Source organism: Aptenodytes patagonicus, chromosome 14 (genome assembly GCF_965638725.1).
Source record: "Aptenodytes patagonicus chromosome 14, bAptPat1.pri.cur, whole genome shotgun sequence".
NCBI lineage: Eukaryota > Metazoa > Chordata > Aves > Sphenisciformes > Spheniscidae > Aptenodytes > Aptenodytes patagonicus.
Window position 1 is genome coordinate 5352523 of NC_134962.1, and position 15939 is coordinate 5368461.

Here is a 15939-nt window from a genome sequence, read left to right on the forward strand (position 1 = left end):
TTGCATGGGTCAGAGTTCTGTGTTCCATTGAAATCCTGTTGTTCACTTACATCAAGTTCTCATATCTATTGAACATGCTCTCCATAAATGTAATGCTTATTGATTTTTAGATAGTTCTCAAGCTTTAAAGCCAAGGCACATACTCCTAGAGTTTGGATCCAAAGGGTCAATAAACTCTTCTTTATCCTTCCATGTCATTGTTCTAAATAATCCTAAAATTAAGCATTGTTTTCATGTTTATTAAAGGACCGACTATACAGACATTTCTCAAACGAAGGTACCACAGTGATACAGAAAGCAATTCTGATGAAGTAGAAACAAGCAAAGAGGAGGAAAAGAAAGGAAACAGAAGAACAAAGTTACAGCCTAGAAAATTATTTAAAACAGATGATGCTGTTGCTTACAGAGGTTAGTTATGGAGTGAAATTGACTCTAGTTGTGCAAAAGTTTAAAATAACGTAACAAATTAAAGTTTTAACACGAGAAGATAGTATCATAAAAAAGCAATTTACATGTTTAAAAAAGAAATAAGAAGAAATGCTAAATATTTAGAGACTATATCCATTTAAAAAGTCAGAAAATTGATATGAAAATAGAAACTGGTCTCAGCCATCTAATGGGTGAAATTAATCTCTGTATAACAAAAGCTGTTCTAGGCCTTGTTGTAACTTCCGATAGGATACTTTTTCATACTGAATTGTGACATTATCTTTTTTTACTTCTCTTCAGTGTCTGAAAGCATATCTACTGTATCTGTAAATGATCTGTCTGTTTTGGATGGGGAAATCTGGGAACCTGGTTGTTCAACTATCAGCATATGTCAGAAGCTCCAAAAAGAATTTACTAAGAAAATTGAGGCAAGACATTTCATATACAATATTAGTTGTCTGTGTCCGTGTGCATATGAATGATAGCTTGTCTTACACCACAGAATTTGCTTAAAAGGACATGAAAATAGCTGTGTGCATAGAACTTAAAGAAATGACAGAATTCAAGTTTCCTTTTGTGCCTTTTTCAATTCCTTTCTGTACCTAAGTCTCCAATGATTTTCTTTCCCAGGTCTGTTTTATTTTTTTATCCTGTCTGTTTCAAAACAAGCTTATGTATCTAAAGTAATGAGCGTACTGCATTTTGATTTTTTTCAAATTATCAAACCCATGAATGAAATTTATTTGCAAAAAGGAAAACGTGAGCCTGAATAATGCATTTGTTCATCTAAGACAGCTGTAAGCGCACATCATTCATTTCATGTGTATTTTCTCTTATTTTGAGGAAATATGTTTTTCAGATAATGTACTTCTAATTAAGTTAGGTAGAATTTTATCAAAAACATAAACCCGTGTTTGTTTACATTTCATTAACAGAAAGCTTTTCCTTAAAGGATAGGGAGATAATAAAAAAAGTTTTTTTGCTCAGTATGATCTGTGATACTAAGCAATTACAGTACTAAACATACTACAGGATTTTTTCCTAAAGTGAAAATAATCTGAATTTAATGTTAAAACATCCTCATAGAGCCGCTCACGGAAAATGGATCATTTTACTAAGCAATCATTAAGAGCTGCCCATGAGCATTTGACAACAATGAGTTACCAGCTTCATGAATGCAGGTCTGTAACGAAAGATTTATTTTAAAATACCCTTAAAATGCAATGAATACCTTCTAAAAGTAACTCATTTTGTTTTGGTAGGATCAGGCAGCTGGACAAATTTCATTTTGCTCTCCTTGAGGAACTTGAGAATTTTGAAAAAGATTCTCAGTCCCTGAAAAACATGGAAAAAGAATTCTCGGTTTGTATTTTAATTGCTTGATCATGGAGAAAAGCGAATTCATAAGAATTATGAATAAGAATCCATAGATTATTCATATCATCTTTAACTTTAGATCATTCTGATTTAAAAAGCCTTTATCATTTTGCTTAAAGTTGGGTCAAATTTTCAAATAAAGAATTTGGGGTGTTAGGATTGGCTAATGCTATGCTCTTAGAATTTCTAGATCACCACTATATGTTTTTCTTCCTAGAATAAACTACTACTACCACTTTTAATGGGCCGTTTACCCCACTTCATGAGCCTCTTTTTCAGCTGGCCTGTATTTCAGGAACAGCACGTAGGCATTTGAACCTGACTTGCTGCATGTCCTACGACGAGCCAGTTGACATTATAGGTCTGCTACTTGCTGTAATGTAAAAATCAATATACAAATATTCATATAAACACAAGACTATATTCGTGTTTTTCTTTTACTCTGAAGGCATGGCTTAAGTTATATGGAAAGTCTGATTAAAATGCTATGCATATTCTTTTTCATTGTTTTGAAACTGTTAAGCAGAACAGATTTGTGGTGAAACTGGTTCCATGAAAATAGAATTCCTGAAGTGCCCCATCCTGCCAGCTAAGCTTATTACTTTTTTTCAAGCTTCTGTGGTGACTGTGTAACTCCTACCCATTCTGAGCTGAGTCTCTGTAGTTGTAGGTTATTTTATTCGTCTTAGATAGCAGTTAGTTTTAGTTCAGAAAATATTAGTTCCTACTGATTATCATCTATTAATATTTTTCTTTCCAGACCTTTTGGAAAAAACATACACATACTTTTAGTACATACATGAAAAATGAGCAACAGAGGTTAGTAGGCTTCATTAATCCTGGGTGGAGATTTGTGTTCTGTTCGTTTGAGGTAGAAGTTAGGCCAACTACTATTCTCTACGCAATTTCTCTCTTCCATAAAATAGAGATGATAGATGAGAAAATGAGATTAAAATGTTACGTTGCAGGAAAAATGTAATTATTCTCCATCTAAATTTCTCCACGTACCTGCTGGACTATTCCAATAGTAACAATGATGGTAATTTTTATCCATGCTTTTAAGTACAAATAGACTACAAATAATGGGATGTATTCATGATGTTGTGTGGAAAGTTCGTGTGTAGTAAAGCTATTTGAACTGCCTTTTATTTCTTTAGAATTCAGATTCTTAAAACTTCATTTGAAAAGAACATCTACCATACTGTTGACTATGAAGAACATATTTTTATTTCAGAGGTATGATGAACTTTGTTTCTTTTTTGTTTTTCATGATTTTTAATTCTTTAATTTTACCAACAGATATCAGTATTGACTTTTTTTCCAAAGAAAGTCTTTATCCTCAGCATTGTATTAATGCCACATAAGTATTTTTGTAGTTTTTCATTGTCCTAAAATGTAACAACATTCAGTGTTTTAGGGCTAGATTTCACCCATTAGAAGGTGTGTGCAATTATCTGGAAAACTGCTGCAAGATTTATTCTGTATTCTGTGGCTTTGTCTACCGGTGTTAATCATCCAAGAAAGAACAGATCTAAAACACACGTCCCTTTCCTTAGGCAGGTGGATGCATGTGCACCTGTATCTCTTGGTTACAAACCATTTAGGGATGTAATTGTTGTCTTGAAAATGGGTTGCCAATTGTGAGCAGAGAAGATGCATTCAGTATCTTTTTACAGATGCACCTGATGAAAGAAGACATAAAAGGACTCCAAGAGAAACTTCTTAAAGAAATGGTAAATGAAGTTATCTTGTCCTGATTTTTAATTATTGTTTAATTATAGCTGTTTGAACACTAAATTACTAAAAATTGTAATTTCTAGTCCCCCATCAAAAATAAAAATGAGTCAGAATCCAAGTATCACTGGCATGTTATACTTCAAACCTTATCTGGGTGATAAAAGCAGCAGGTAGGTATGGATATACTGTTTAGTTCTGTGTATTAATATGTTGAATGTTGACGTGGAAAAGAAAAGTATCATATTTGATATTTTAAAAGCAGCATATACTATGCACCAGAATTACAATACTTGAAATAAAAATCTTCCTTTTTTTTTTAAGTATGTGATAAATGTAATGCTTTTTGCACAGCAAGAAGAAGAACTGTGTAATGTTCGCAGAGGATTGCAGACATTGTTTCAATCAGAAGATAGAATTCTGAAGTAATATTTTCAGATACCTTCCTGAAATTCAAGGTGAATATAAACACGCTCTTATAATGTAAAATTTGACAACTTTTTTTTTTTTTTTACACTTAAGGAAACTATTGTAATGAAAGCATATTTTCCTTAATAATATTAAAATCTTTGTGGATAAGACTTCTTTTATATGTGAGATTTGGAATTATTTTACTGAATCTGCTAAAATGCAATATGTAAATTTTTGGATTTTTAGCACACGCTATTTTTTAAGAAGTCTTTAACAATTTTTATAGGTTATTTAACTGACTTTCAGAGAAATCACTTTGAATTTCACTTTGAATCTATGCTTTGGGTCTGTGTGTATAGAATACCCCTCTTCTCTGATCCAGAATACAGTCAGAAATTATTTAGGGGTCAAATAGCCTGTTTTGATCTCAGTCCTATTTGTCTGTGGTGTTAGACTTCAATAGGAGTTTCTAAGAGAAAACAAAACTCTAAACACTTGTGGTTGAACTATGTTGCAAATAGTTGTATTAAATATTTCAAGAAAAATGTATTGTCTGTCTTTTTTTTTTTTACAAAATGTTATTACTATTTTGCTTTAAATCAGTAATACGTACTTGCACATCAGTCAAGTAAAAATTACGCTGCACAAATATTTCATGTAAGACAACAGATAGCAAGAGCATCTGCTATCTGTAGCTCTGAAATATATCCTGCATACTAATACAATCTATTCCATATACTTAGATTTCAGAAGACTTCCTAAGAAAATGACCAGTGAGTCGTAATTTACACTTCTCCTTTGTTGCCATGTATCAACTAAAGGTTTCTTCTGAATATTTATGATGTGCAACTTCTAAGCTAATACTTCTCTTAATTTGCTTTTGAATTAAACAAAAAACTACCTTGCACTTTATAGTTTCTCAGCAACCTTTTACTCTTTTTTAACTTGCAATCCTGCACGTATATACTGTAAACTTTTCAGGCTCAGAACACCACCTTTAATATTTTTCATTTAAGTTCTCTTAAAAAATGGGGATTAAAAACTTACAGCTGATCAAGAAGTAACAGATGTAGAGAATAACTCATAGAACACGCATGTCTTGGAGCTTGTCTACATTACCACATGCAGAGCTGCCTCTTTACCATGGAACTGACTCCAGATTAACACTCCCAGCATCTCAGGAGCCTGAGCTCACTCAGCACCACGCTAACACAACTTCACAGCTTCTGGAGCAAGGCTGAAGAGGGTACGTGCCTGTCTGTAGCTGATGTTACGACCACAGAGGTCTCAAGAATATATTAGCCAGTTTGGGGGTAACAGCTCTTCACAACTTAATTACCTTATAGCCCTTATTTTACATTCTATTGTAGCTCTTATTTTGTCCTTTGGTTGTCTTTAACATCATACACGCTTCTCTGTCATTTCTGCCATTATCCCCTCTACCCTCTGAACTCTTCTGTTTTTCCTCAGTTTCCTTTCTACATTCCCAATACTGCTTTTATTACCAACACAGAGACCTCTACTTACAGTAGTCTTCTTTAATCTAATTTTTTTCTCATATGTTACTGAAACCACTCAGTCTATATCTCTGAAACTCTTATTTACATTTCAGCTAGTTCTGAATGCAGCTATATTGCTAAGTCTGATAGACTGGCTTCCATCATCTTAAGTTGTTGGCTGTTATTTAGGTCTCATGTTGATTTGACTTCCTTCAAACCCACTAATCGTTTTTTCAAAATATTTACCCAGTAGAAGTTCCTTGCTGAACCTCACCACTGTCTGCATCTTTGGTGATACTTAACCAGTTTCCTTTTATTAACTCTTTGTTGGCTTGCCCATGCAATCTGTCTGTCCTGCAGGTACTTCATATATCTTTGATTTATCCTTCATTATTTCTGAGAGTAACCATTTCCTGAAGTTTATTTTCAGAGAGAAAAATGGCATGATTTAAAATAGAATTTTAAGGTAAAGTTAAGGTAGAAAACTTCGACAGAGGTCCTCAAAGAAAATGGGAAAATCTATTGATTTCTAAATTACTTCTGTATCTTTATATTAATATTGTCTTTAAATTAAAGAAAAAAGAAAAGTCCATACTCATAGACTGTAGCCTGAACTCAGCACTCACTGAGCAACCTACTGTAATTTCAAAGTTTGCCTCACTCAGAGCAGGGGGTGGGACCCAGTGACCTTGGAAAAGGACCTAGGTTCTTACCAACCTAAATTAATCTATGACTTCATGAAAAAGATTTGCTTTTATCCTTCTTGAAAATACCATCTTTAAAAAACAACTTCTTAGATCAGAAGTGGATGTGATAGATTTCTATCCAGTGTGCACTGAGAGTAGAATGCAGAGTGACTGGTGTCCTTAAATTCATTGAGAAATGGTTTATTGTAAACAAATAGTTGTAAATAAAATATATTTCTTATGAATTAATTTTAAAAACATAAGGCTGTGTTGTCTCTGGAAATTATTATATGGAAATTGTCAGTAAAAAATTTGGTCTACTCATCCCATCTATGTAAGCGTACTTAATGCTTTTCTAATTTTTCTGAGCTTCTGATTTTTGTGGGGTGGTTTTTTTTGAGCCTGTGATCACTGTCATCTCCACTAGATGGACCTCATGAGATGTTAAACTTTTTCTTTACTGGTCTAATTGAATTTTATCTGTATATGAAACAGTATTTTTCTCTTAACTGTATAAGGTTTTAAAAAGTGCAGTGCAAGGCCCCAATTCTTTTCTTACAGTGAGTGCATATTGGAAAAATAATACAACTGCTATTTTTAGTGAGAACTCATGATAAAATACAAGTATGAGATTTTACCGTCCACCTATCAGTCTTTACCCCACCCCATTAACTTCTAAAAACACTGAGCAGGTACAATCAAATTTAACAAATGTAAAACCGTGAAGCATATCGCAAGGGAGTATTCACAAAGGCAAAGTTCAGCATAGGGACACTGCGGCTTTTTGGGTTGTTTTTAGTTTGTGGATGGGAAACCCCAGGGGTCATTCAAAGCAGACACCTGAATGAAGCGATGGAGGAATTGCGCGCTGCAGGCCTGTTTCCTTTTGCCATTGGGAAGAAGCGGCACAAGGACACTGGCCTCCCCAAGCTACACGTGCCTTCAGTGGATGCCATCCCAAGTTCCAGCAGTAACCGAGCACAATACAGGGCCCAGTGAACGCACGCAATCCTCAAACAACTTGATAGACTTGTCCACCAGTAAGCTGACAGTAGTTACCTGACAGCGATCACGCGTGGCTCTGAAGTAGTCACAACCTTCTGTCTCTTACCAGGCCGAAGCAGAAAAAAGGCTGGGATGCTTGTGATGGAAGGACAGCTGGGAACAGGGGAAGAAGCGAAGCGTATTGCTGCGTAACTACAAGATGGTTAGGTCGCATTAGTAATACAGCTCATAGGCATTATTTGAAATTTAAAAAGCTGCTCTAAGTTACCTTCAAAATATTTTTCTGCTTATTGTATTTTTCAAGATCATTTTAATGTGTTTTATACAATATTTTTATTATCAGTGAAAGTATGCATCGCTGCTGAATAGGAGTGTTACTTTCATGGGTTATTAGCCAAGTTTGTAGTTAACAGTGGGTCATCTACTGTTCTCAAACTAAAAATGGTTCTTCTGCTGAAGAAACTTTTCTCTCCTTTCTGTTTACCCTTTTTGTATATTACACCTGGACTATCTTTATATTGTTGTTTAGAATTAGTGGTATTTTATTAATAATAAAATTAAAATGATTGATAAATATAATTAACATCATGTTAAAAGGCTAGTTATAATGTTACGTATTTCTGTGAAAAGCCAGCAAGTTATAAAACTGCAATAAATAGGGAAAAAAAAAAAATCTTTGGATCAAGTAATTGGGTAATTCCAGTCTTCAACTGATAGTCACATAAGTCAAACATTAAAAAGTTGTACAAAATTACAGCTAGCTCCATCGAAGCTAGCAAGCTTCGCTGGTCCTGGGCACCACATCTCCCATGATTCTTCAGTTTCTTCTAGCATTGCCCTTACTGACGTATATTTTAAGTGTTGCACTGTATGTTCTTACCTTCCATTTGTAAATGTTAGTTTATCCAAAGAATAGCACTGTACTTGTTATTTCATCCCCACGCTGAACAGCAGCAGAGGATTGAAAGTTAATCCATCCACTGTTTGCATTGATTCTATTCACCATCTTGCAGCAATTTAGTAGTAGTCTATACAAACAATTTTACAGACCGTATTTTCTTTATTATTTTCACACTTCATGGAGATCATCTCAATGAAGCTACAAGATCGAGAGCACCTTTTTCAAGTTTTTAACGTTGAACAACTTCCTAAAAGGGCTAGCATTTAAGACTTGCAGAGAAATTTTTGTCTTGTGAGTGTATGTGCCATTTTGTTGCTGTCTCGTCAGGCTATCAGTGTATCTTTTTTTTTTTCCCCTAAGTTTTTCCTTTTAGTAGTATTTTGAGTAGAGTTCTCAGATGCTTCCTGGTGTCAAGCATTATTAGAATGTCTGGCTCTACATTTTTCTCAACCAGTTCTATTTGCTTTGTTATTAGCATTTAGTAACTTTTTTCTTCTTACTGTCAAGAAAGCATTAAAATCATTTGTTTGCTAAACATTAAAGTACGTTGTTACATTTCCATCTATGGTTGTCCAATTTAGTAATTTTGAATGAGAATAACAGTGAACTTAATTGTCATTCTTTAGAGGGCCAGAACCTCAACTAGTGTAGAATGACAATCATGTTATGCTGGTTAGGATCTGGTCCAAAACCTCGATAGGAATATCTTGTGGAAACAAGATGGAGAACCTTAGTCAAGATCATCCTTTTGAAGACTCTGTGTTGATAAAGAAGCGATATGATCTGATGCATAATAATAGTAATCTCTTCCCTTCCCAACTGTCCCTGGGAAAAAAAAAGAGCTTTAGGAAACGTGTTCATTTCCTGCAATAAGTAGTCATTTAATTAAACAACAAAAGTAACAGGAATCAAAAATGCTTGCAGCTGTGATTCTGTTAGACATTATATAAAAAAGAATGAAATTATAATACATTAAATTAGTTTTTAGAACATGAACTTAAGTGTTTTACAAACTAATTGTGGTAAGTTCAAAATGTCTGGTCAACATAATACTGAATGACAGTGTGTCATGTCCATTTATGTCGGAGGCCTTGGAATGGTAAAGCCTGTACATGCACAACATCTCCTTTTCCAAGATAGACTGCAAAACAGTTTAAAACAAGTGTTAAAGGAGAGTAGTAGGTTCTTTCAAGTAGCTTTACTTCAGTCTTTTTCAGCAGATCGTCCCACTCCACAGGCCATCGCTCTTCTGGCTTCAGAGCGAAGTACATCTCCGGTGTTTCTTGCTGTACGTAAGTGCTGCAGAGACCTCATCTGCAGAGTCCTTCTTTCACATAAACATCAAGGTATCCTGGACTGAACTTTAGGGAAAGACTTATATATTCCCTGATGTGTGTTCAGCAGCGATATCAAAAAGTAAAGACAGATTCTTCTCAGAAGAAAATTTCTATGGCCTGTGAAATCTAGGAGAAATAAGAGATATTTTTCAAACCACTTTGAAATTAAAAAAAATATATATTTTTTAAAATTCTGTGTTAGATGAACAAAAAAACTGTCTTTTTAAAAAAAAACAGTATTCATTCTGTTTAAAGGTAACAGTATTGAAGAATATTAGCGACTTTTAAGTCTTAATTTTCACCAACACATTTCTACACGTATGCCGTGACTGTAATGCAGTTAATGCCCAGTCTAACCAGTTTCCAGTTATTTGGGAGTGCAAGTGCAAATATAGGTGTGGGGTTGATTTTGGTTTTTTTCTTTTAGGAATTAAGCCACAGCTTGTCATTGGTAGAAACTTTCTTTATTGTGCAGTGCTCTCATTAGTTTGTAAGAGTTAAGCAATGTTGAGCTGATGCTTTGGAAAATGTGAGGAAATACTGTTGGTTTAATGTACGATAGTCTTAAGAGTCTGTCTGGAATGAATACACTCTTGCTCTGTAGGCTTGCTCTTTTGGCTGAGATACGTAATTAAAGTCCCAATCATTTGCAATGCCTTAGCACTAACTGTAAATTGCAAGCCTGTTTACTCCTAATATCCTGAACAAATTTCAAAATATATCATTATAATGTACTTAAACTCCCCAGGTAGCTTCAATTAGACACGGTGTATCTCACTTTCAGACTTAAACTGCAGCCATCCCATTTTTTTTTCCTATATTTCATTCTATCAATGCAGTGATGTCTTGCCATAAACATTGAGTTCGAGTCCTGTAATGTTAAAAGGGCCCTAACAATTGCATGAACAGTCTAGAATTATATAAATATAGCCTTTAGATCAATGTACGTTGCATTTACTACTCAAGTGTGTTTGCCTAGACCATCTTTTCATTGAACAGCCAAAGCTCAGTTAAGCTGGAATTCATTCCGAGTTCAGAAATGAGCACGGAGATGTGGGCCCAGGCGCTGCTGAAGTGAGCCTTCCAGAATGCGAGACTCACGCCAAGTTCCTTAGTACAGTGTTAGGCGACTTATTTTAGCAGCAAGTACACCTGAGAACGCTTACAGACATGGCAAGAGCACACTGTGCTCCCAGCAACTCCTAAAATTGTGTTTTAAGAGCAACTGGACTTGTTCAAGAGACCTAATAGAAATTGTAGGAAATAACTGATTGCTATTTCAATTTTTCTCTAACTAACAGGGTCTTTTTGCAAGTAACAATGGCTGTGGAATCAGCCTCTCTCACATTTTTTCCCCACTTAGAAAAGGGAAATGAATGTTTTCGTGCATGTTTAAACATAAGACCTGTCACCAGTGCTGGCAGATGAAGCAAGCCCTAGATTGACTAGGTTCACGCTGGCCCAACCACTCAGAGAGCGACAAGAGTCCAAACCACTTCTCTCTCCTGACCTCCCCCCTGGACTGCCATTAAGTGTGCTTTGCAGGGTTGCACTCCTTCCAACAGCAACTGGACCGATGTTCGAGTGATACTGAAATCTACAGGCGGAATCCATTAGAACAAATGCATTACTCATGGGCGTTATGTATGTCTTGTTACGGTGTGTAGAATTCATATTTCTTAGCAGGGAAATTGCGATGTTTGTGATGAGAAGCTTGCACACTCAAGTACATTTAATTCAAAAACCTTTATGTAGTGTATTAAGTTGTTTGTCTACTTAAAAAAAAATCATTTTTCTACGTTATACCCTACATTTAATTTTTTGTCATAGCTTTTGAATCTTCAGTGCAAAGAACGCAAGCTGAGTGGTGTTCTGGAGAGGGTCTGGGGGCTTCTCAGTATGTGCTAACCAAAGCAAAAAAAAAATCAGAAAAGCCAGACTCTGAACAGGAAGAGAAATACTTCAATTTTCTTTTAAAATAAAGCTTCCTTTGCGTACTCTTCTCCCACATCCAGCATGTAAGAGCAAAATCTACAGATTCGGAACTCAAGCAGACTGTTCTTAGCAGGCAATGGAAATAAACAGCTGGAAAACTGACCTTGTCAAATGTTTGCTTGATGCATGTACCTCCATTTCATTACTTTTGTATTCATTTAGCTCTTTCCGAATTGCTGCCTAGGAATTGAAAATAGAAGAAGGTTAACAAAAAATTTTGTATTTATAAGCATTGTAGAATACCGGACTTGCAGTTCTAAAGTAGAAATAATAGGTATTGGGCATAGCGAAGCATACTGTGCCAGCAGAGATGCTGAATATTTAGGTTATACGGATTGGTGATATGATACTTCTTATCGTGCATTACTGATCGCTGACAGGGTCACTTCTGTCCAGAAGCAATTCTGACAGGAGAATAAAATGACAGTGCTTATTGTCTCACATTTAATAAGATGCCAGTTAAAATTTATTAAAGATTAAGAGAAGTTGCTGAGAAATTGATCAGCTGGTCAACTGACTTTTATGGAATTTCAATGTGTGTCATTTTTTTAATAAAAATCAGACTGTTTTCCTTATCACAACTTGCAAACACCAGTCCAGACTGTGTTATCACCTGTATCCATAGGATTGCAGTCATAAGTGAAGAAAAATGTTCTCTTTTGGTGCTTAATATAATGAAATTCAAGACTATAAAAGTGAGAGCGTTCTTTTGTTTAAATGGCAACTGTGAGTGAACTGGAACGTGCTGGTGCTTTCACAGATTCTTATATGTTTGGTACTTTGTAGTTCAATTACCTAAAATTATGAGGCTTGTACCCATGTTCATGTTTTACATCAGAGATTTGGCTTATTAAAAGAAAAATGAGGAAAAATAATGTATTTGTCTACTCTGAAAGAGTTTCTCAGTCACAAATGCAACGGTCAAACTCCTGACCCTGAATTCCTGACGTATGCCACCAGTATATGCCATTGAACTCTGTCACTTTCTTTTTGGCTTATAAACCTGCCTAGTTAACAATATAAAACCAGTAAAACTAGGAAAAGCCTAATTTTAATGCATACCCAGTACATACAAGGAAAATACAAAATCATTATTCCATTGATTAATATATAATAGCTTATTCACCATTTTAGTGAGCTCAGGAGAACAGCTACTGTAGTAGAAATACATTGTGGCTTTTCTATAGGAGTTCTCTAAAACCATTTGTTCCACTTTGTACTGGGGAGACACTGGAACGGAGGATGAAGTGTTTAATCTCCACATCTCAGAACAAAGCAGTAAGTGGCGGACCTGTATTTGCCATTTTACCCAGTAATTATCTCGGCATCCCTACTCGTTCTGCTTGCTGCAGCCCTGAAACTTCAAAACTTATTCAGCAACTGTTCTAGCTGGAATCATGCTGAACTATTTTTCTTACTACTCAAGCACCTAAATGTGAAAGTTAAATTAGGATGTAAATCAGCTATGTGGCGGGTATGTGATGGAACAAAAACGAGTGTTTGTTTATGCTCGTGAAAATGTGGAATCAAGTGACTCCTTGAGCATTCACAGGAAACAGGAAAGGAAATATTTGCATGTTTAGAAACATAGTGGAGGATATTTGCATGTTTGGGACAAAACTTCCAGTCTGAGGGTAAATGTTGGTACTGCATTGGCTGGAAATGTTTTTGAGTTGCGGCCCTAAAGCATTACGAAAGATTGTATCCACCTTTTTGGGTTTTTTCTATCAGTTGATGGGCTGGGTAGAAGCCTTTATGGTACTAAATAGGCATTTTTATAAATAGCATTTTTTATTACGGTATGCATTAGTCAGTGTGGTTTCAGCATAAAAAATAATGGTAACATTTACAGAGATTAAATGTCCCAGAAGTTAAACGTCTTTGCAGAATGTGACGTATCATTATAGACAAAGCAAGTAGAAAGCAGTAATACGTCATTTTAATTATGTCGGTACCTTATCTGCTGCTGATAGTCTTGTCCACGGTTTATCTGCTCGCCTGTCGTAGTCCTGTGCTTTTGCCACTTCCACATAATCACTGAATCGAATCAGGATTTTTCTGTCTCTTAGTTCATCAACCGTAGGTCTCTGGTTAAGCTGTATTAAATAGTTTTGTAAAATAAAACCAGTGTTAATAGCAAACATATCAATAAAATGTGCAACATTTTCTGCTTCCCATCTTAGCTTAGTGTGCATTTATGTACATGGAAAAAAAAAAAGAACCCTTGGAAATTCCAGGGAAATATTCAGTCATTCAGAGGATTGTTAGGAGAGTAATAATGGTTTAAATGGAGTTGTGTGCTACAGCACAGTGGCTTTATAATGGACAAAAGAGGAAAATATTTTAACCTGGATATTGATAACATGCATTTACTACATGTAAAGGAATCATAATGAATTTATTATGATCTAAGTATGATATCGTATGCTGTAGGGGTTTTCTACTCCAGTCAGCGGCAGATTGTCTGTGCAAGGTTTTCAGGACCGGACCCATTGTAAGGACTTCAATTTGGCTTTAACAAGTTATCGGCCTATTTGGCTTATAACTCCAGTAGGGATTCCTAGGAACGGAACAATAACAAGATCTAGTTCTGATTCTGAGAATACCTTAAATGCAAAGAGAAATTTATTGTGGGAGCACACCTGGTGCTCAGCAGGGAGTCCGCTCTGCTACTGATTGCTACAAAGAATGAAGTAGTCCTTTTCTAGCAATACAGTTGCAAAATACGCAGTGTGCAAGCAAATATCCATTTTCTGATTTAAAGTTTATATGTAAATATTCTACTAAGTCTCACGTAACTGAGATGAGGTAGATATTTTTAGAATTCATATTACTAGATACCACTATCTTAGACACTGCTGAGGAGGATGTATATTAAGGGAGGTTTTGTGTAATAATGCCTCTATGACTGGTAGATGTTACGTTAGCTTTGCTAAATTTCTAAAAACTAATAGAAGGTATTGCAAGATTTTACCTTTCTTGTCAGTCTCTGTTTGATTTCCCTTCTTTCTTCCTGTTCTGTTTGATCATTTCGTTCTGCGGAGAATATAAAAAAAAAGATGACTTTCCTCATGAGGAGGATCGGTAGTTTCCAAAGTTCCAGGCAACAAAAATTAGAGCGTAGAAAAATTAGTAGCTGGTTCTTAGTTGTATGTTTTGGTAGTTCAGTACATCTCTCTGGTTCTCTATTAGAACATATAGTTACCTCTCTGTAAGGACAACGTACTGGTGCCAATGTCAGCTTTTCCTGTGCTCTAAATTCCAGTTCCAAGGAGATTTAATAAAACAACAGCAGTCACACCAACTCTCCAATTGCATAAACTTTAGAAGGAAAATCAAAATATTCCATAGTTAACCATTTTTCATTCTCCACGTTGCTGGAGCCATTCATCGCTGTAGATGTTGAAAAGACTTATTGCAGCAGCTCCAGGGAAACTATGTTCTTTCCTGTATAACCTTATTCTCAGGCTACATCTTTAGATGGTCACGCTGCCACAATAGTTATCTTTCACTTGCATGCTTTTTTCCTCTGCTATTCAGGATATGCCAGTGACATTAGAACCTCTTTATCCTCACAGGGTTTTCTTTCGTAGCATTTCGTTCTAACCTAAGCCAGCTTGCTTTTGTGTGTTGTGCCTATTAACATTCAGGCCGTGATAACTCCTACACACTGGGTCTAAAAATAGACTAGAGTGCTGTAACACTGTGTGAAATATATCCTTTGCCTTAGGAAACAAGTTAATGGCGTTTCTATTTCTAGTACTATCTGTTACTAAATTAAGGCATGAGCCTATGACCTGAACAAAGCTGAAGACCTAGCGAAAAATGTTTAACCATTCTGGGATTCTCTAGATACTACTGTGAAGCTTATTATACCACTTGCATTAGGTATTTCCAGCATTAAAGCACACACGTGATTTTTAATACGCCTTGAAAAAACACTAGCACTGCAGATGAGTTTCCAAAGTGATATTTTCAGTAATGAAGTATTCTTCTCCCTAATTTTACGCTCATTAGATTACACTGAAATGCAATCATAAGTATCTATTTAAAATAACATAGTAGTGCATAGCTACAACTGGCTGTAGTAGAAATGTAAATCAAATGAATCTAAAATGCTATAATGTGCTCTATTACAATTCGGTGGCAAGGCACACAAATTTAAAAGAGAATAGGACAGCTAAAATTAGTGCTCTGTCAGGGATGAGCAGCTGTTTACGTCTGGAATGTTTAAAAGGAGAACAGGCTTTAAAAAGTAGAGTGTATTTTAAGATGTAGAGATACCTGCAAGAACTTACTAATATGCTTCATTCAGTTTTAGTTCATCCCTTTTAGAGTAGATATTCGTATCTACATAGTTTTATTAAAAGAAGAGAATTTTCTGTGGCGTAGTGCCTTTTTAAGGTATGACTGTGATATGCACTGAGAGAATTCCTGAAGAAAACCCAAAAATACACATTTCTGATCAAAAAAGGCTTTTCCAAATATACTAAACATGTATAGTGACCCATTTCTATGAGACATCCACTCAGGTTCAGTGCTTATTCCCAGCTTCAAGAAACAAA

The 15939-nt window shown here is 35.4% G+C and overlaps 2 protein-coding genes across 3 annotated transcripts in view; one reads left to right on the plus strand and one right to left on the minus strand.

The window, feature by feature from the left end:
* SYCP2 (synaptonemal complex protein 2) overlaps positions 1-3984 on the plus strand; it is a 30045-nt gene extending 26061 nt beyond the window's left edge. The window contains exons 37-44 of the mRNA XM_076352227.1: positions 247-408; positions 730-857; positions 1516-1610; positions 1692-1791; positions 2567-2625; positions 2964-3042; positions 3483-3539; positions 3895-3984. Of these exons, the coding sequence (XP_076208342.1) occupies positions 247-408; positions 730-857; positions 1516-1610; positions 1692-1791; positions 2567-2625; positions 2964-3042; positions 3483-3539; positions 3895-3969 (755 nt within the window). The 3' untranslated portion in view covers positions 3970-3984. The remainder of the gene's footprint in view (positions 1-246; positions 409-729; positions 858-1515; positions 1611-1691; positions 1792-2566; positions 2626-2963; positions 3043-3482; positions 3540-3894) is intronic.
* Positions 3985-8898: 4914 nt separating this feature from the next.
* PHACTR3 (phosphatase and actin regulator 3) overlaps positions 8899-15939 on the minus strand; it is a 115887-nt gene continuing 108846 nt past the window's right edge. For both annotated transcript variants that reach the window (XM_076352205.1, XM_076352207.1), the window contains exons 10-13: positions 14349-14410; positions 13330-13470; positions 11478-11554; positions 8899-9505 (exon numbers count right to left, since the gene is read on the minus strand). In XM_076352205.1, the coding sequence (XP_076208320.1) occupies positions 9490-9505; positions 11478-11554; positions 13330-13470; positions 14349-14410 (296 nt within the window). In that variant the 3' untranslated portion in view covers positions 8899-9489. The remainder of the gene's footprint in view (positions 9506-11477; positions 11555-13329; positions 13471-14348; positions 14411-15939) is intronic.